Here is a 22197-nt window from a genome sequence, read left to right on the forward strand (position 1 = left end):
ACCGAACAGCAAAACCATCATGGCGGACACCAAAACGGGAGTGAAACGGAAACTCGTTGATGTTCCAGACGATTTCTCCGATAGTGACGATGAAATTGGTAAATTGTGAAGTAGTTCTACGCTTTATTAATACTTGCCTTGGATGGGATAATCTAATGTTACTATATACTCGTTGGGAAAATAGCTTAATTCATAAAAGAATTGCTCGAGTCTCTCAAGATCCACCATTGGATCTGCAGTGCAGTTAATTCGTGAAAAAATATGTTTACTTGTTTTGTGTGACAACTTTCCTTTCTGTAAAGATTATTCACTCTAACTTTCACTAGCTGCTGTTGTAATGTAGGACTGAAGCGGAAACACTGCTTACTTTTCTTTGTGCATCATCAGGGGTCGAAATTAAGTGTATTTTAAAGGTGGTCAGCAGGTACATGTACTCCTACTAAAGTACTACTAAGTACTACTACTACTTAGAACTATTTCGCTTTCGTCCGGCTATCATCTCCCGTAACCTCATAGTCACTCATAGGTTTATATCTCTCACGCGTTTAATGACCCATGGTTCAATCTCTGTTCAATGAATTTTGGAATCAGAAATCTCTCTTTATTTTTATTTTAATCGTGCCAAAATTATGCTCTGTGTGTCCTTTGATATCTCAATGTCGAGGGGGCGACCAGACAACCCACTCCGCAATCTAAAAAAATGTTAAAAGTTATAAATTCTTACCGTAGATCAGTCCCCAAATACTCCGTGTTACCACTACACTACAAATGCTGATTGTCCCCGAAGTCACGACACGTGACGAGCGTGTGCATATTATTTTTTTCCCAGGACAAATGTGGAGAATATCTACACACGTTTGTCCTAGAATAAAAAAACACTCGATCTGTGCTTTCCGTAGACGTGTGTCCATATGTTTTGTACACAAAGCATGGATCGAGTGTTTTTTTTTATATTCTATGACGGACGAACGTGTGCGAAAATTCTCCACGTTTGTCCTGGAAAAAAAAATAATATGCACACGCTCGTCAAAAATGAGTAGCCCGACTGTAAATCTGGTAGTCCCGGGCTACCGGACTAGTGCAGTGGCAATTTCAACCCCTGATCAGTCGGTCACAGATAACTTTCTGTATCATGGTAGTGCGCAGCCACTTTTTCACTCATTTTTATTACAAAAAAAGCAAAAGGGATATCTCTTTATGCATACATGAGATTGAGAGGTAAAATGTAGAGATAGGCCTACTATTAGTATTAGACCCAGTAACTGGGGCGCTGTACCTCTTTTTTCAAATGTTGACATTCTCTGTTGTACGACCGATAATGTCAAAATTTAAAAAAAAGGAGTATAGCGCCCCAGTTACTGGGTCTAGCCTACTATAATATTATTTTATATCGATTGAAAAAGTGGTGGTGCCATACGGAAACTTTTCGTCAGTCACAAATACAGCACAAAATTTAGTTCAACTCCCGGTTCAACAAACGGCCTCATCTGCTCTGTTTTCAGCTACATGTAGTGGTTAGTTGGCATTACCAATCTTAGTTGCGATAATCGTAACCCTCCATCCTCCCGACGGTCGGAGACCGGAGGGTTACGACACAAGACTGATATTATCGGTGTAACTAGCAGTTTTGACCAGTTTTTGCCAGACTCGTGATCAGATTCGTCCTTTTTTTCCACTTTCCAAAATCATGACAGACATTCTAAACACATGGAGTTGATCTTTATTGTATGACAACGTCATCTGGAACCCTTAAAACAACATCATGAAAATATTTGGCAGAAAAAACGACAAAAACTTACCAAAAGGCTGACCGAATTATCCATAATCCATAGCGGGGCCAACTAGTGATTTTGAACGTCGCACTTGCTTGGCAACAACCAATCAGCGTGACCCAACCAAACACGCATCTGGACGAGCCATGGCTGTCGTATGCGTACTTGTATCGGCCATTCCAGCTTGCAAACTCACCGCCTGTGTGTGTAAGCACCGATCCCCCGCACCGCACCGAGCATGCAGGCATGTACATGTACATGTACATGATTATCGCAACTACGATTATCGCAACTATACCAATCTAGTGCTTGTAATTGTGAACAAAAGTATCCTATTCCTGCACTGACATGTCATACAGTAAGTACTTATGATGCAGAAAAGCCGTGCTTATTTTTGTTATACTCCAACAAGAGTTCCAACCAGAATCGCAATTTTGTTTCTGATAAATTTTGTTTGACAGGTTTGAAAAATCAGTGTTTAAAAGATTTACCTCTGAGTCGGACTAGAGGTTAGCAGCATGGTAAGCAAACACTGCAATTGTGTAAGAATGGTATGCAGAACCAAAAACATTTAGGTCAAAACAATTTAGTAACGTCGGGTGAGTAAAACATTTTAAAATCAATTTTAAAATAGTGTGGTAATTGATATTGATGTTTTTATCACACAGCTCCAGTGAAGGATCCCAAAGTTGATAAGAGCAGAAGCTGCCCTTACCTCGATACAATCAATAGGTAATACACACAATGTACTCTTACAACGTACAGTATTTCATGTGGTATGATGGTGTCAGTCAGGACACTTCGTAACTTTGCCACTTCGAACCCTGGACACTTCGTACCTTTGCAAGGTACGAAGTGACTTTGGACACTTCGTGCCTTGGACACTTCGTACCTTTGCCACTTCCTACCCTGGATACTTCGTACATTTGCAAGGTACGAAGTGACTTTGGACACTTCGTACCTTTCCTTTTCATCAAATGTTTTTCAGGATTTTGTATTTGTGTACTATGAAACTGATGATTGAAATAACTGTACTTGGTTTTCACTTTTTCCCAAATTAGTTAATATAGTGTATTATTACTTTGTTGTTACAAAGTGACTTTGGACACTTCGTGTCTTGGATACTTCGTACCTTTCCTTTTCATTAAATGTTTATCAGGATTTGTTATTTGTGTACTATCAAACTGATGATTGAAATAACTGTATTTGGTTTTCGCTTTTTTCACAGATTAGTTTGTATAGCGTATTATTACCTTGTGGTTTGTTTTCATTTCTTGTCTTTTAGGCGAGTCTTAGATTTTGATTTTGAGAAATTGTGCTCAGTCTCCCTGTCCCATCTGAATGTGTATGCTTGCCTTGTATGTGCCAAGTACTTTCAAGGTAAGACCTGCTGTCTATTTCACAAACTCTTCCCAACCTTACTTAGGATTAATCTTAGGACTTGGGACGAGTTTAGTTTCCTATTTGAAGACGTAGGACGCATTGAACCCATCATAAGTTAGGACAGGTTACTCGTCCTAACTCGAGAGATGTAAAAGCTTTTGTTAACTGTCCATAATAATTTTGTTTTGTTTTTCCAACCATTTTCCTGTCTTCTCACCCCTTTTGTTAGGACGAGGGAGGAAGTCCCATGCCTACACCCACAGTGTTCAGATCAACCATCATGTCTTCCTTAACCTACATACCCTCAAGTTCTACTGCCTGCCAGATAACTATGAAATTATTGACTCATCACTTGAAGATATTACGGTGAGTTAAACAAGACCAGGGCGCAATTTCACAAAGCTGCTAAGCAGAAAATACTGCTCAGCAAGTTTCTTTGCTTAAGCAAACAAATTAGCGGGGTACCTGTTGCAAAGGTAAACTTTATAATATATAATGCTGGTAACCAGTTTCTGTAAAGCAAGAGGTTTTTGTGCTATTAGCAAGTTTTATGCTTACAGGCTTAATGAAATTGGGTCGAAAAGATGATTAAACCACTGTACACATCTCATTGAAAACTTGAACTAAATTCTAACAATGGAATGCCATTCTTTCAATTCTTAACAAGTCCTGCCTGCTGTCACCATCAATCTTTTCACACTTTTAAATAACCACTGGATTAATATTTCCTAATTACGTTGTCATATTTTTTACGAGACATTTAAACAAAAGCAACATTGTGAGAAGTTCTTGGTACTTTTTGCTGTTACATTTTTATTCTAGCTTTGTAGGCCTATAAGTTGAGACACATGGGACACCAGTGGTTATCACTGAATGGGCCACCCAGTTGAAATAAGAGTCAAACAAATAAATTAGCTTTAAAAATACATAAAATTGTCACCATTAAATTTTCAGATTTACTTCTAGAAAACCAGTCAGAATGAATGATTATACTGTACTGATAGAGGTGAAAGTTCAGTCAGTTTTGTCAAGAGTTACTTTGGTTAAATTTGTACCAACCTTGTTTGACCTTTCTCCCTGTCCAAACTGGAAGTTTTAATTATACCATATACAAGCTCCTTTTAATGTTTGTTTTTTAGCTTAGTCTTATAATATTTACTTGATTTAACTTTCATAGATCACCTGGACACCTTGTTTTTTGTATTGACAAAAACATTATGTTGGGATCATTCATTTTGTAGTAATTATTAAAAGTATATACTCCCTTTAAAGCCATTGTATACTATTGGTAATTTTCAAAGACCAGTCTTCTCACTTGGTGTGTCTCAACATATGCATAAAATAACAAACCTGTGAAAATTTGAGCTCGATTAGTCGTCGGAGTTGCGAGATAACTATGAAAGAAAAAACACCCTTATCACACGAAGTTGTGTGCTTGATTTCGAGACCTCAAATTCTAAACTTGAGGTCTCAAAATCAAATTGGTGAAAAATTACGTCTTTCTCGAAAACTACTCCACTTCAGAGGGACCTGTTTCTCACAATGTTTTATATTGCCAACCTCTCCCCATTACTTGTTACCAAGTAAGGTTTTATGCTAATAATTATTTTGAGTAATTACCAATAGTGTCCACTCCCTTTAATAAACTCCTTTTAAGGGTCTGGGTACCTTTTGTAGGACACAAAATACAATGTCAACAGATAAAAATTAAAGGAACACGTTGCCTTGGATCGGTCAAGTTGGTCTTTGAAAAGCGTTTTGTGACCAGTTATAAAATGCATATGGTTAGAAAGATGATGTAAAAGTAGAATACAATGATCTACACAAATATGCCTCGAAGTTGCGTGGTTTTCTTTTTACCTCATCCAATAACACGGTCGGCCATTTATGGGAATCAAAATTTTGACTCCCATAAATGGCCGACCGTGATAGTTCGTGACGTAAAAAGAAAACTGTGCAATTTCGAGTGATACTTGTGTGGATCATTATATTCTACTTTTAAAACATCTTTCTAACCATATATATTTCATAACAAACGGTTTCAAACGCTTTTTAGTGACCAACTCGTCCGATCCAAGGCAACGTGTTCCTTTAAACTCTGGCAGTTTAAATATAGTGATGGCAGAAAGCATCACTTAAAATATTACTTGTTGAGGTGCTGTAGCTTTTGAGTTATGAGTAAAACAAGTCACAACAATTACTTTAGCATGTAAACAGATTCTTGTGCATGGTTTTACTCATGTCTAACAAAAAAGTACAGCACCTCAGCAAGTAATATTTTCAATATAGAAAGGTTTGCGGTAACACCATGTAAAGACAATCTCTAATGAGTTGGGGTGGTTCTGAAAAGAACCGTTGGTTTCAACTCGCCGTTTCGTTCAGTATGCTCTGATCGTCTTCTGGAGAAAGCTGGACTCTGATGCTGCATGCTGCAGAACCACCCCAACTCATTAGAGATAGTCATTACATGGTGTTACCGCAAACCTTTCTGTATCGTATTTCCACCATGCAAAGTTTCAAATCCTACTTAATATTTTCAAGTAAGCTTTCTACGATCATTATCTTCAAGCGGTGTACATGTAAGTTAAATTAAAAAATGCCATAGATTTACATTAAACTTACAGGGTTTGAAGGTAATGATAGTGGAAAGCTTCCCTTCAAATACTACTTATTGAGGTGCTGTAGTTTTTGAGAAATGAGTAAAAAAAAAATCATGAAAATTTGTTTAATTGTAAATGATTAAAATCATTTTCGTCTCATGAGACGGAAATGATTTTCATGACATTGTTTTACTCACTTCCCAAAACTACAGCAGCTCAACACGTAATATTTTCAGGGAAGCTTTCTATTATCATTATCTTCAAACTGTGTAAGTTTAGTCTAAATCTGTGGACATTGTAATTTTTGTCCTACAAAAGTTACATCTAGACCCTTTAAAAGAATAGTAATGCTGATGTACATGTACCGTCAACTTCATTTTACTCCTCTGTTTAGTATGTCCTGAGACCCACCTTTACGAAGGATGACATTGAGAATCTTGACAGTAACACCAAGTTGTCTAGAGCTTATGACAAGACAACGTATCTTCCGGGCATTGTAGGTCTCAACAACATCAAAGCAAATGACTACTGCAATGTTTTGCTCCATGTAAGTATGCGATTAATGGTAAGCTTGGGCGGTACCACGATATTATCGAATACAGCGATGCTAATTTGGAAACGATTTTGATATTAGATCGATTTGGTTTTAATCAAAATATCGATATATCGTAATATATCGCGATGTCGATTGAGTATCGCAATATCGCGTTGTATTTCCAAACTGAGACATCTTGCACCCTATACATAGGTTTGGAGTAAAACCAGAATAATAGGTCATGAGAACACCTCTCTTATGCTATAACAGTCTGTTCTACAACTTTCACTGGGAGTTTGAAGACTGATGATGTCAAATTTAATGAATCGCGATTATATATTGCATATCGCGATATATTGTCAGCGATATATCGTGATTAAAATAAATCGATATCGCCCCAGCTTAAAACTGTCTAGGACCAGTCTTCTCACTCAGTATATCTCAACATATGCACAAAACAACAAACCTCTGAAAATTTGAGCTCAGTTCGTCGTTGAAGTTGCGAAATACATGTAATAATGGAAGAAAAAAAACACCCTTGTCACTTGAAGCTGTGTGCTTTCAGATACTTGATTTCCTAAAAATCAAGTTCTTGGAAAAAAACTTCTCTCTTGAAAACTGCTTTACTTGTTCAGAGGCACAAGACACTTTTGGTAATTACTCAAAATAAATGTTAGCATAATAACTTACTTGGTATCGAGCAATGGAGAGCAGTTGGTACAGGTAGTATAATACATTGTGGTAGCATAAAAAGTTGTGGGAAACGGCTCCCTCTGAAGTAATCACTAAAAAATTTGAATTTGATTTTGAGACCTCAGAATTTGTATTTGAGACCTCGAAATCAAGCATCTCAAAGCACACAGCTTGTGCAACAAGGAATTTTTTCTTCCAATATTCTTTCGCAACTTCGACGACTTATGGAGGTCATATTTTCACAGGCTTGTTATTTCATGCATAATGTTAAGATACACCAAGTGAGAAGACTGGTCTTTGACAACTATCAATAGTGTCCAGTGTCCTTAGAACACTCCCCATAAAACATCAGGGATAGACATTTTTTATCACGATGATGAGTAAAACATTGACTATATAATTTTTTTTTAATTTTATGTTTTCAATATTTTCTTTTGAAAGTTTGAGCGCGCAGACACCCACATTTTCCAAGCGTACCACATTTTCCAAACATACCTTATGAATGGACTGAAAGTCTTTGTTATCTTGCCTTTTCGCAAGAGACAGCAAACGCTAGGTAGAGGGCGATTTCTTAGTAATGCTTTTACATTGAGAACATACAGCCTCTCTAAAAGTGCATGACAAGTAGAATTACCCTGGACAAAATGAAAGGTATTAGTTTACAGTATGTGAGGCTTGATGCAGTGATCATCACAATAAACTCAATCCATATCAGGTAAGGCACTTCGAAAGAGAAGACGCAGTGATTTTGTTTACCTTTGAAGGTTAGGTTAGATAAGATACGCCGGACAAACTTGGGTCTGCTTTATCAGGTAATATCATCAGGGTGTGGGTTTTGATTCCCTGTCATGACACTTGTGTCCTTGAGCAGGACACTCAAATGTAATTGCTTCTCTTCACGTAGGGGTAAATGGGTACCTGTGAGGGCAGAGATGGTTCTTGTGATTGATTTAACTGAGTGCGCTATATACTTACCAGCACAGGCTGTATACTTTTAGGGAGCTTAGATGGTTTAAGGAATGAAACAAATGGCCCAGTGACCAATTTGAGTGACGAATTTGAGCGAACATAAGAAGCCACTATTATTATTATCAATGTGTGCTTTATAAATCCAATACCATGACACCAAACTTAAAATCTCAACATTTTAGTGTGCAAACAATTTACAAGGATTCAAAGAAAAATTACTGACATATTGTTTTTTAATTGTTTACCAATAGGCCCTCGCACACATTGTCCCCCTCCGGAACTACTTTCTTGAAGAGAAGAACTACATTAACATCAAGCTCCCACCTGGTGACATCATGTGCCTGCTGTCGCAGCGTTTCGGGGAGCTCATGCGTAAGATGTGGAATCCACGGAACTTCAAGGCCCACGTTAGTCCACACGAGATGCTGCAGGCCATCGTCTTGTGCAGTAAAAAGAGATTCCAGATCACCAAACAGGGTAAGGAACTGATGTGATACCTCTAAAGCTACAACCAGGGGCCAATTTCAAAAAGAACCCAGATTGATCTGAACTTGATCTGGACTATTGTAACTCCCTGTTGTCTGGAATCACCAAATCAAATCTCAAACGCCTCACAAGTATTCAATACAGAGCTGCAAAACTTGTTCTCATTGTTGGAGAGCTCATTGATCTCCTTTACTCACTAAACTACACTGGCTCCCCATGGAGAAGCGCATGCAATTCAAAACTCTTTTATATGTTTGAATGGCATTGCTCCACCTTATCTGTCTAATATGTTTCTTCTTCGCCAAGCTCACCGTCCAGGACTCCGGTTTTCTTCTGATAAAACTCAGCTTAACACTCATGAATCTTGATTAACATATGGCAAACACGCCGTCTCACACTCTGCTGCCGAAATTTGGAACACTCTCCCAATTAATGTCCGTAAATCTTCTTGTGTTGTTACTTTATAGAAAAAGCTTAAAACGTATCTCTTTCCTAAATAGTAGATTAATGATTTGTTTCCTGCAAGTTTTAGTTTATCCTTTTCTTTCCTAAATAGTAGATTAATGATTTGTTTCGTGCAAGTTTTAATTTATCCTTTTCTTTCCTAAATAGTAGATTAATGATTTGTTTCCTGCAAGTTTTAATTTATCCTTTTCTTTCCTAAATAGTAGATTAATGATTTGTTTCCTGCAAGTTTTAGTTTATCCTAAATAGTAGATTAATGATTTGTTTCCTGCAAGTTTTAATTTATCCTTTTCTTCGTTAAATGCGCTTTGATCAAGTTTTGGAAATGCCCATTATAAATACCTTTTATTGTTTATTATTTATTATAACTGCTAATAAGAAATATGTCACAATTCAAACACTATGGTAATACTGACAATTTGTCTTACGATGGATTTTATTGCTTTGTGGAAACAACCTCAGCCACTTTCTTCCAAAACTCAAAACTTGAGTCTTTTTCCTTGGCAAACACATTAAGACTACAACAATATTATAACTATCTCCAGTTAGGACTTGTTACCAGTAAATTTTTATGCTAACACTTAGTTTGAGTAATAACCAATAGTGTCATGGCTGAGCGGTTAAGAGCACCGGATTCAAGCTCTGGTGTTCAATCAGCAGAGTGTGGGTTCGAATCCCGGTCGTGACACTTGCTACGTAAAGTTGGGGAGGTAGTAGTGCTTTCTGCTCTACCAGCCAGGCTTCGGATTGATGATACCCAAGCCTACATCCATATGGACAGTAAAGGGGGTAACCCTCTTTCAGCCCTAGAAGTAAGGTGGAATAAAAAATAATTGTAGTCCACATTTTGAAGTGGCCTTCAGGTGCCTTGCATAATTTTTTTTAAAATTTGTCCAGGGGTCGATTTCACAAAGAGTTGGGACTAGTCCTTACTTAGGAGATACACAAATTGCATGACTAGTCCTAAGTTAGGACGAGTAGTTAGTCCTAACTCGTGATATGACTAGTCCTAACTCTTTGTGAACTCCACCCCTGTGCCTTTAATATTAAGAGTGTTCTTAAAACTTTTCTATAATCTTGTTGTTTTCTTCCTTGACAGGTGATCCAGTTGAGATCCTCTCCTGGTTCCTCAATGCCCTTCATGCTTCGCTCGGCGGAACAAGGAAAGCCAAGAGTAGCATCGTCTACGGTACATTCCAGGGTAGAATGAAAGTATTCACAAAGAAAATCATCCCCATGGATACACCGGAGAAAGACAAAGAAGAACTGCTCAAAACAGAAGAATATAAAGGTTAGAAATATCAAGTCCTCTTTTGATACTGGGCCAATAGACCCTTTTCAACATGTTCCAGAAATAGTGAATTACATTCATGCATGCGTACAGACCCTGTTGGTTGGCAAACTCCAAAGAGTTTTTGAGAAATGAGTAAAACAATGTCATGAAGATAATTTTCGTCTCAGTGATCATTAGACAAAAAATTATTTTAGCATGTAAAAACGTATTTTCATTACATTGTTTTACTCAATTCTCAAAAGCTATAGCACCTCAGCGACTAATATTTTAAGGTTTCTACTATCATTATCTTCAAACAGTGTAAGTTGAATGTAAATCTGTGGACATTGTGTTTTGTGAAACAAAAAGTACCCAAATCCTTTAAAGGGAAGGTACATGTTTGGTAATTGTCAAAGACCAGTCTTCTCACTTGGTGTATCCCATCATAACTATAAAATAACAAGCCTGTGAACATTTTGGCTCAATTGGTCATTGGTCATCGAAGTTGTGAGAAAATTATGAAAGTAAAAACACCCATGTTGGAAGAGTGTGTGTGCTTTCAGATAAGAAGTAAAGACTTCTAACTAGAAGTCTTTTATTGTTTTAGTAGGGAGAAATTACCTCTTTCTCAAAAACTACATTACTTCCGAGGTAGTCGTTTCCCACAATGTTTTATACTATCAACAGCTCTCCAATGCTCGTTTCCTAAGTCAGTTTTTTAATTAATATTTGTTTTGAGTAATTACCAAACGTGTACCTTCCCTTTAATACATGTACATGAACTGTGTGTTGTTTTCTACAGAGACCGTGACAGAGACCCCCTTTTTGTACCTAACGTTGGACATTCCTCAAGCGCCACTGTTCAAGGATGAGCTTGAGCAGAACATCATCCCACAGATTCCATTATCTTCACTCATGACAAAGTTTGATGGAGTTTCTGAAAAGGTACGGCTTTTGGGTGACTGTATAGTATACAATTGTTGCACGCTGTCACATGATCCATGGTGTTTTGTACACCCGAGGGGAAAACTTGCACCCTAGGCGAAGCCCCCGAGGGTGTCCAAAACACAGTGTGCAAGAATTGTTTGCATGCCAGGGGTGTGATAAAGCACTATATAGGAACCCAGTATAGCTATTATACTTTTTAAAACATTTTATGTATATTTGGTTTTACCCTTTTTCCGATGTGTGGTAGCACTGTATATTAAGTACTTTCACAGGCGTATTACTCTGGTCGGATTCACACCTACGACCTTTGCCATTACAGAGCAGATGCAAATCTATTTAATATCAAGTATTGTAATGTTGAGTGAACAGTTAAGATTAGCCTTTTATTTCATGACAAAAAAATGTGTTTTTTTTAATGTTTTTTTTTTAGTATCAAGTATTGTAACGGGAGCAGTTTGGATTTGCCTTTTATTCAATTAATGATAAACTGTTTGTTTGCTTTGTGGTGTTTTTTTTGTATCAGGAGTACAAGACCTACAAAGACTCGACCATCAAGAGATTTCAGCTGACTCGTCTACCTCCTTACCTCATTTTGTGCATGAAACGATTCAACAAAAACCTCTTCTTTATTGAGAAGAATCGGACCATTGTTAACTTCCCTATTAAGTGAGTCAATCTTAGAAGGGTATTTACATGTGTATGATTTGAGGCATTGCATGTGAGGTATCAATATGTATTTGGTTTGCGGTGAGACCATGGGTGTATCTACTTTACTTGCCAGGTTGATTGAGAACTGTCTTTCCTTATTCTACTACCGCAGAGTAGATTTATCGGATGTTTGGGAGACTTCTCAGTTCTGAAAAGAACTGTCCTGCTTTTTTAACTACTACCCGGGTGGAAGGTATAGAAAATTGGCTGGGACTACTACTTTAGCTTATAGGATCGTAATTAACTGTACTACCGGGGAGTCAGTTCTTGAGTTGGTCTCAACGTTTCGACTAGCTTGCTCTAGTCATCGTCAGGAGACTGTTAAATCTACATGGTAATAATAGGAGCGCTAATGGCACTTCAACATTATTACCCCGGGCTACTGGGCCTTAAATCATTCCTTAAACCATCTCAGCTCCCTGGGGAGTATACAGCTTGTGCCGCCAAATATGGAGCGCACTAAGCTAGTCAATCGCAAGAACCAACTCTGCCCTCATACGTGTAGGTACCCATTTACCCCTTGGTGGAGAGAAGCTTATGGTCAAGTGTCTTGCTCAAGGACACAAGTGTCACAGCCACAAGAATGTATTATTGTTTTAATGTTTTCTCAAAAAGTAAAGCATTTCATAAAATAATGTTTTGAGAGAAGTCTTTCACCATTACCTTCTGTAAACCCTGTAGGTTATTTGTAAATCTGTAAACTTATATTTTTTCTCTTCCGAAAGTGTATAATGGCTTTAAAGACTAAGGTTTCTTTTTGTGTACCTTTTAAGAAAGTCTTTGTGGTTTGAGAACATAAGTTTTCAGAAGTTGTACCTTTGTCATGAAATGGTTCTGGTTACACTACCATTTTGTGAAGCTCTCAGAAATGGTTTATTTTACATCATTGGAAATGATCGGTGGTCGATGTTGCCGAAACACATGCCAAGACTCTATCATAAACTGCCCCCCCCCATTTAGTTCAAAGCTCACTGCATTTTCTTATGCTGCATTGTACATCAGCCAGATTTCACTGAAGAGTGAATTCATTTTTCTTTTCTTATTTAGGAACATGGATTTCACCGAGTACCTATCCAAGGATCCTGAGGTTCAGAAGAGAAATCCTTCAGCCAGCTACGATCTGATCGCCAACATCGTACAAGATGGGGAACCAGGACCAGGAAAAGGCACATACAGGGCTCATGTATTACACAAAGTATGTATACACCACAGAAACATGAACTGGGGCCAACGAGTTAAGTGGAGGGGTCATGGCCGATCGGTTAAGAGCACCGCCACTGAACTCAAGCTCTGACCTATCAAGGAAATGAGCGCTGGATGCTAGCAAGCAGACAAATTGAACAGACGAGTCTTGAGGTTGTGTTTGAATGTTGATAGATCAGATGTGTCCCTCAGCTCTTCTGGCAAGGAATTCCAGAGACGCGTTGCGCAGCTGGAAAAGGCACGGTCGCCGTTACTTGCCAGACGAGTTTTGGGAACATAGAGTATGTGTGATGCTGATGACGATCTCAGGCCTGGTCTTATAATGCGTTGTTGTAGAAGATCTGTAATGTAGCAAGGTGCATTTCCATGGAGGGCCTTGAATGTGAGAGGCAAAATTTGGAATTGTTTTCTATGTTTAACAGGAAGCCAGTGGAGATTATATAAAATAGGTTCTATGTGCTCGGAAGATTTTGTCCTGGTGAGTAAGTGGGCAGAAGCATTTTGAAGACGTTTTAGTGATTGCTGAGGGAGTCCTGTAAGTAGACTGTTGCAGAAGTCAAGTCTTGATGAATGCATGAATGAGTTGTTCAGCTTGTTTGGCCAAGGGATGATATGTATAAGGTGAAAAGTAGAGGCCCCAATACAGATCCTTGTGGCCCACCGTATATAACATCAGAGTTTTTGGATAGATTCCCCGAAATGTGAACATACTGAGTATGATTTTGTTGATGGCAGTTCCCTGAACCCCAAATTGAAAATGTAATCTATGCAGGAGAATTTTGTGGTCTATTGTGTCAAAGGCTGCTGAAAGGTTGAGTAAAACCAGAAGAACTTCCCGTTTGTTGTTGATGGCAATCATGATGTCATAGTGGACTTTCAACAAAGCTGTTTCTACGATAAGGAAACTAGTGTAAGTGGATTGGAAGTCGTCACGCAGGCCATACTCCGTGAGGTGGGCATTTAATCTGGCGACTACTACCTTTTTAGCAACCTTCGACACAAATGATAAGTTAGAAATTGGACGATAATTATTAAAATAATTTTTTTTTCGAGAGACTGTTTCTTCAAAACTGGAGTAATCAAAGCCCTCTTCAAACAATCTGGGAAGTGACCTGAGGTAAGAAATCTGTTGATTATTGTCGCTATTGGCTCAACCAACACGTCGATATGTTCCTGTACCGTGGCAGATGGAATTGGATCGAGGGCACAGGTCTTCATTGGGGGAGTTCTTGATTATCTTGGTGATTTCTTGATCCGAGGTGATGGTAAATGCTGTAAGGGGGACTTGGTGGATCTACCACATGGGGGTCAGCATAGGGTTCAACGTGTACGTTTTTCTTTGAAACAATCAGAGAAGCTGCCAACCATTGCTGTGGCATTTGGGAATGATGGGAAAACAGGAGTAGTTTTCCTGTGCATGAGATTGTTGATGACTTGGAAAAGGGATTTTTGGTCGCCTCCACAGTCATGTATTTTGTCGGGGTAGTAGTTGGTCTTGTGGTTGTTGAATTTAATTTTAACCAGTTCTCGCTGACCTTTGAAGATATCACGGTCAACCTGGAGGCTCGTTGAGTGCCAACGTCGTTTGAGTTGTCGACGCCTGCGTTAAGCTGAAGCTATGTCCTCGTTGTACAAAGGAACCATTGGTTTAAAAATGATGGAACTGGTCTTGGTTTGAGCGTGGTTGTCGAGCAGTACTCTGAGTTACGTCGGTATTTGATCTGCAGGAGGTTATAATCCTCAATTCTTGCATCAGATTTTGTTTAATTGTTTCTTTATTAAGTAAACTTTCACAGGTGACTTTTATTGCATCTTTCTTAAAAACTTTACCAAAAATACCAAAAACATTGAGGTCTTAATTCAGGTGTGTCTTGTTGTAATTGTAGAGTACTGGTAAATGGCACGAGATTCAAGATCTTCATGTAGCTGACATTCTACCCCAGATGATCACGTTATCAGAAGCTTATATACAGGTAAGATTAAAGACAGTGGACACTATTGGTAAATGTCAAAGACCAGTCTTCTCACTTGCATAAAACATGTGAAAATTGGTAAATGTCAAAGACCAGTCTTCTCACTTGCATAAAACATGTGAAAATTGGTAAATGTCAAAGACCAGTCTTCTCACTTGCATAAAACATGTGAAAATTGGTAAATGTCAAAGACCAGTCTTCTCACTTGCATAAAACATGTGAAAATTGGTAAATGTCAAAGACCAGTCTTCTCACTTGCATAAAACATGTGAAAATTGGTAAATGTCAAAGACCAGTCTTCTCACTTGGTGTATCTCAACATATGCATAAAACGTGTGAAAATTTGAGCTCAATCGGTCATAGAAGTTGCGAGATAATAATGAAAGAAAAAACACCCTTGTCACACGTAGTTGTGTGCTTTCTGATGCTTGATTTCGAGACCTCAAGTTCTAAACTTGAGGTCTCGAAATCAAATTCATGGAAAATTACTTCTCTCTCGAAAACTACGTCACTTCAGAGGGAGCTGTTTCTCACAATGTTTTATACTATCAACCTCTCCCCATTACTCGTAACCAAGAAAGGTTTTATGATGATAATTATTTTGAGTAATTACCAATAGTCTCCACTGCCTTTAAAGGCAGTGGAGACTACTGGTAATTATTCAAAATAAGTATTAGCATAAAAACTTACCTGGTATTCAAGCAATGAAGAGCTGTTGATAGTATAAAACATTGTGAGAGATGGCTCCCTCTAATCATGTAGCTTAGTTTTCGAGAAAGAAGTTATTCGACAACTTCGTGTGACAAGGGTGTTTTTTCTTTCATTAATATATCTCAACTTTGACGACCAAGGGGTTTCAAATTGTCACAGGTTTGTTATTTTGTGCATATGTTGTGATACACCAAGTGGGAATACTTGTCTTTGACAATCACCAATATTGTCCAGTGGCTCTAAAGTGAAGGCGTCCAACAAAATCAAGCAAAAAAGTCCGCAAGGGCAATGGACAAGAAAACCCAAGACAGAAGACATACAAAAAGAGACAACAAAAAGACCATGGAATAGACAATACCAACCAGAAATCTAAACATCAGATAAAACAATATAAACTGGAAGAAAACCTAATTAAAATGGATAAACCCATTTTTTTTAAGGTCATCAAAGGACCCGTTCCTCAATTTCTTGTTGGCTTTGTATCATCTTTGTTGCTGTATGGAATAAAAAAATAACAAATCAACAAAATTAAAAAAAGATCTAAGTAAAGGGTAGGGTCACACTGGTACTGACCCCCCCCCACCCACCCAGACAACAATTGTGTAATTTTTATCCGAAGGTCTGCTTCGGTAATGGTTAGAAGCACTCGCAAAATTATGCTTAAGTGCGTCTTTTTGTAAAAACTTAGTCAAGTTTAAGTGAAACTGATATTTCAAAATCTGGATGTAGATTTGTCACAGATGATCTATAAAGTAATTCCGGTATGATTCCCATCAAACTTTAGGCCAAACATTTGAGTGTAAAGTAACCACATAGCAAAGAATTTGGTCGACTCAACTTTGAGTTTTTAACACGTGACTGTCTTAAGGCCCGGTCACACAGGCCACGAGAACGAAAAACGAGAATGATAAAAATGCATGTCCTCGATTGGTTGAACAAGAGTGGGAGTATTCTGCGTGGAGCAATTCAACATATCGAAGGTGTGCGTTTTTTATCATTCTTGTTCTCGTTATCGAGGCCTGTGTGACCAGGGCCCAATTTCACAGAGCTGCTAAGCACAAAAATTTGCTTAGCATGAAATTTCTGCCTCGATAAAAAACCGAGTACCAGGCAAATTTTCACATGCTTTTCAGGATAAGCAAACAACAGCTGAATACCAGTAACAAGCAATATGCAACAAGTGCAATTTTGGTTGGTAATCCTGTTTTTACCAAGGTAGAAATTTCATGCTTAGCAAATTTCTGTGCTTCAGCTCTATGGAATTGGGCCCAGACCTTTACTCTGTGTTTGTGTTTCATTTGTGTTATTTTGTTTTCTTTCTAGATTTGGGAGAGGAAAGATAGAAAAGCTGAAGAAGGAGATGAGAAACCAAAGACACAAAGACAACCAGAAAATTGATAGCTGACCTACAGAAACTATCTACCCCCTCGATTGTTATGACACACATTACCTGAAGACAGCGAAATACAGGGTTAAAATATACTTGCATCTACACAATGTAAATGTTATTTATAGGTTCACCCTTCAAGGAACTGATCATGCAGGCGCAAAATTGTATGCAGAATGACACTATGATGGACCCAGCCATGGCATTTTGAGGTGCAATACTCGCCACTGTACTTTTCCAATTTATATCATTATTAAAGGAACAGTACGAATTGGTTTTTCGCTTACAAACAGTTGCTGGCAGTGTAAGCACTTGATGTACACCATCATATACATGTACATAAACTGACAAACCTGTAGAAGTTTGAGATCGATCAACCATTAAACAAGAAAAAAGTGAATAACTGATTACACATTTTGCATGACATCGGTTCAAACAAAGAAATGAATAAAACGCTCACTGAGCGATAAACTCATAATAGGAAATAAGCTATATTTATTTCTCATCAAATTCAGGCAGAAATATTTCAAGGGATGTTTTCTACTATCATCATATAGACCTTTATAGCCATTGGACACTTTCGGTAAACAGTACTCAAACGGTCATCGAAGTTGCGAGATAATAATGAAGAAAAAAAAAACCCTTGTCACACGAAGTTGTGTGCGTTCAGATGGTTGATTTCGAGACCTCAAGTTCTAAATCTGAGGTCTCGAAATCAAATTTGTGGAAAATTACTTCTTTCTCGAAAACTATGGCACTTCAGAGGGAGTCGTTTCTCACAATGTTTTATACTATCAACTTCTCCCCATTACTCGTCACCAAGAAAGGTTTTATGCTAACAATTATTTGAGTAATTACCAATAGTGTCCACTGCCTTTAACTATTGTGATTTAACCTTATACATTTCTGATCAAGCCAAATGTGTTATATTGTACTATTCCAATAAACAAAATTACAAAACATTGATAAAAAATGTTTGACTTATGCCTTGTGATTTTATTTATTTGTATTATTTGACCACATTTTTGAAGTTCGATTTGTATGCATTAAAATGAAGCTGGTTTCTTCAGTGATGGCATCATGTACCTTTCATTTTTTTTTCTAAGATTGAGATTTGATGTTGACCAATCTATATCTAAAACCATTTCTCAAGTTGAAAATATTATTTATAAAAGTTATTCCTCAAGTTAAAAACACATCAGAGTCAGAGGTACCTATCGCATTATTTTAGAGAATAAAAACAACTCTTTGTGTTTTCTTAAATTTATGGCCCAAAATTTGATAAACTGTAGGACATCTACCCCTTGTTTTGTTTGTATTTTTTTATATTTTTTGTTATTGATGTATTTATTTTGAGGCACAAGGCTCATCTCTTTAAACTTTTTCAGTAATCAAAAACGGTTTACCCTACAAAAAATGGATGTTCAAAGCCTTGCATTTTTTGTTACAAAAATTCAAATGGTAAGCCTTGCGTTTTAGTAAAATCCTTGCAATTTTCTAACACAACAACATGCATAAGATGGCCATATTTTGTTATTATTATTATTATTATTATTTCTTTTTTCTTTTTTTTTTGGGGGGGGGGGGTGGTTGAAGTTAAAAGTTAGATTATTTGGTGGCGCAAATTTGAGTGAGATATTTTCAACAACGAAATAAGGTAACTTTTTAATAATCTACCTACAAGTTATTTATTCCTACATTAATAATAAGCTGAGAAACGAAAAAAAAATAGACCTCATATATTACCTTTAGTTCTTTCAACTTTGCGCTAAATCATTTCAAGTTAAACAAACGTAAGGCTACTAGGTTCAATTACCACAATTAGTTACAGTGTAAGCGTTTATTCATCACTTTTAATATGATTCAAGCCTTCGATTCTCGCATTTCGAATCATTCCGCGAGATCTTGCGGGAGCCAGTTTGCCCCTTTGATCTTGAACAGGCACCGGTGATTGGAACCAGCTAAAGTAACCGACAGGTACCCGATTTCCACGCTACGCGAAATAAACATCAACAGAGTAGTAGAGGTCTGGGTACTCGACGGCTTGATGCCGTGACGCGATATTCAAAATGGCCACCAGCCATGCTTGTGAAGTTGTCAACACCATGGTTATACTTAGGATGATTTGATGTGATTTAATGTCTCTTTGGGTAAGCTTTATCATGCAGCTTATTTAAGTTAATAATGTAGAATAGGATGAAGGCCTCGTGGAAGGCGTGTAACCACCTAGTTTGTCATAAAACGGGCAATTCTTGTCGCAATTTTATTCCACCTTCATGCTCAACATAAACAACGGCAATCCGGAAGTAGCTGTAACGTTAGAGCATAGGTCATTGCATTGTCATTGCCAATTTGCCGTCAATCAGATACTGGATGAAGAATTCCTCCATGATCAGATGAAACAATCGACTTTTCTGTGTAGTTCTTATAGATTATCTACTTCAATTCGTGTCGGCCACTCCTACGTGTTTCTATGTCAGTTTTTGTTTAAATGTTATGTAACACTGAGCTGTCGTAAACTGTTTACCAACCAAAACGACCGGTGCTCTGACATTCGGAGTCGTAGGCCTACCATCCAAAAGAATTGATACATCATGTTTAAGCCTTTGCAGATTGCCTTTCTCATAGCAAGTTGTAAATCTAAAACTGGTTTGCCACCTATACTGCCAAATGATAATGTAAATTTTTAAAGTCTGAACATGGTCTGAATAAAACTGGCAGGTTTTTTATTTTTATTTTTTTAATCGTCTGAAATTTTATCCAGATGTGTAATGAAGGACGAGGTGCACAGAAAAACCTTGGTCTGAGTCGTAGGCAACTTTTTGAGATATTGTCTAGTTTTCAATGCCCCCAAATCAAGATTAAAATTAATATTAATTTGAGGCCCTTCCAATTGTTCCAGCAATCTGTAATCCGTAGAGCGTCTTTTGCACATAAAGAACTTTCTTTGGTTAAATTTTGAGGCAAAATATGAGAGAAATTTTTTTTGAGGGTGAAAAAAACGTCAAGTTTTACCCCATGCCGTTTTCTCAAAAATCTGCCGAAATAAATTGTGTTTTTCAAAATCACCTGAAAACTTGGGTTTAGTCGTCTACCTTAGTAACTTTTTGATGTAATTGTTTTTATTGCCTGATTTTCGATATAACAATGTCTCAAATAATTATTGTATCAAACTCAATAAAACCAATTGTACCATCACGGCGAGTACCCACCAAGAACACTGGTGGAAATTCAAAGAAGTTATATTCCCGCCGTCATGTTGATCCCAGCTAGCCTACTAAAGACTCGGCCACCCAACCCCAGTGTACCCCGCTACCCTTTCCACAGCGACCGACAATCCCCAATTCCCATCGAAATGCCAGACCAACTTCCCCTGCGAACTAATTTTCTATACCTGCATCGTGTGCCTTCGACTCAAATAATTAGTTTGTAAGTCCCCTATTATGCCTTTGTTTCCTTGTAAACCAAGGCGCCATACTTACAGCGTGTGCCTTCCATCCACTCACCAATTTTTCAATCACAACCAAAGAGTCCCCTGTCTACCCGTCAGTAAAGCGTATGCCTTCCACTCTCAAATTATTCACCAAGTCCAAAGCAAGGATTTCCCTATGCCATTGTACCATGCGTACCATTTCCCCATTAATTAAACTAATTGTCTATCTTTATGCCTACAGCGTGTGCCTTCAACTCGTCGAATACTTTTTAAGTCCGAACACAAGAGTCTCCTATCTACTACCAATACCCGTCAGTAAAAGCGTACTATATCTTCCACTCGCAAATTATTTACCAAGTCCAAAGCAAGGATTTCCCTATGCCATAGTACCATGCGTACCCCTTTTCCCATTTTAAACTATACAGTGTGTAGATTTTAACTCAGATATGTTTTAAGTCCGAACCAATGAGTTTCCCATGCCTATGTAACCAGCCCACAACTTGTGCACTGATTTTACTATGCCATAGCATCATGTGGAAAGTGTTCCCCTCGCAAATTATATACCAAGTATAAAGTATAAAGTATAATAATATACCAAGTATAAAGCATTGATATTCCCATACCATAGTATCCTATGAAAAGTATTCAACTCGCAAATTATACACTAAGTATAAAGCATTGGTATTCCCATACCATAGTATCCTATGATGAGTATTCAATTATATACTAAGTATAAAGCACTGAAATCCCATGCCATAGCTTTCTGTGTATGAACCGAAGGTTTATCAGGTCTAAAATGCGAACTATCCTGGGGGGACCCAAGTGGGTGTCGTGGGTAGGCATCGGCCTCCCAAGCAAAGGGTCCCCGGTTCGAACCCCGGTGGTGGCAGCGCGGTTGCCGTCCGAGAAGCCTCGACCCACCAGACAGTGGCACACACCGCGCAGTGGCACTCACCGCTAGCACTCGCTGAGGAAAGAAACTTTAAACTTAAAACTTAAAACGAACCTATGCTCTTTTTTATATAAGTTTAAAAAAAAAATTAAAAAAACATTTTTAAAACGTCTCCAACTTTTCTGAAGCTGGGTTCGATCCCGGGACCCTCCGGTCAAGAGACCAGAGCCCTTCCACTGGGCCACTGCTCCTTCTTACTAATATGCGTTCGAGTTTTATTTTAAACCTTCGTATGACAAACTTTTAATTAAAACGTAGTAAAAGAACACCCGGGAATCGAACTCCGCACCATTGGGTGTAGAGTCCGGAGCCCTTCCATTGAGCCACGTCTCCTCTTACTTCATTTGCGTTCGAGTTTAATGTTATACCTTAGAATGAACAACTTTAAATCAAAACGTAGTAAAAGAACACCCGGGAATCGAACCCCGTACCATTGGGTGCAGAGTCGGAAGCCCTTCCATTGGGCCAGTACTACTCTTACTTCATTTGCGTTCGAGTTTAATGTTATACCTTAGAATGACCAACTTTAAATCAAAACGTATTATAGCTTATGCCTTCCACTCGCAAATTATTTACAAGTGTAAAGCAAGGATATCCCTATGCCATAGGGTACCGCGCAAACCAATGTTCTCAAGCATACTAAAAGAACACAGATCGGGAATCGAACCCCGTACCCTCGGGTGTATAGTCCGGAGCCCTTCCATTA

General features: G+C 38.1%; 1 protein-coding gene across 1 annotated transcript; it reads left to right on the forward strand.

Moving 5' to 3' along the window:
* Positions 1-15: 15 nt before the first annotated feature.
* On the forward strand, positions 16-17468 carry LOC117304088 (U4/U6.U5 tri-snRNP-associated protein 2-like). The gene is made up of 12 exons (XM_033788589.1): positions 16-98; positions 2441-2504; positions 3058-3152; positions 3385-3521; positions 6150-6302; positions 8204-8429; positions 10003-10194; positions 10979-11121; positions 11648-11790; positions 12880-13027; positions 14922-15008; positions 17043-17468. The coding sequence occupies exons 1-12, from the start codon at positions 20-22 to the stop codon at positions 17115-17117; spliced, it is 1542 nt and encodes a 513-aa protein (XP_033644480.1). The 5' UTR covers positions 16-19; the 3' UTR covers positions 17118-17468.
* Positions 17469-22197: the final 4729 nt, after the last annotated feature.

Source organism: Asterias rubens, chromosome 20 (genome assembly GCF_902459465.1).
Source record: "Asterias rubens chromosome 20, eAstRub1.3, whole genome shotgun sequence".
NCBI classification, from domain to species: Eukaryota; Metazoa; Echinodermata; class Asteroidea; order Forcipulatida; family Asteriidae; genus Asterias; species Asterias rubens.

Excerpts from the sequence above, each read along its gene's own strand:
- LOC117304088 (XM_033788589.1), top strand. The coding sequence starts at position 20 with ATGGCGGACACCAAAACGGGAGTGAAACGGAAACTCGTTGATGTTCCA. Across the intron at positions 3,522-6,149 it reads CATCACTTGAAGATATTACG|TATGTCCTGAGACCCACCTT; the intron begins GTGAGTTAAACA and ends TCCTCTGTTTAG. Across the intron at positions 15,009-17,042 it reads TATCAGAAGCTTATATACAG|ATTTGGGAGAGGAAAGATAG; the intron begins GTAAGATTAAAG and ends TTTTCTTTCTAG.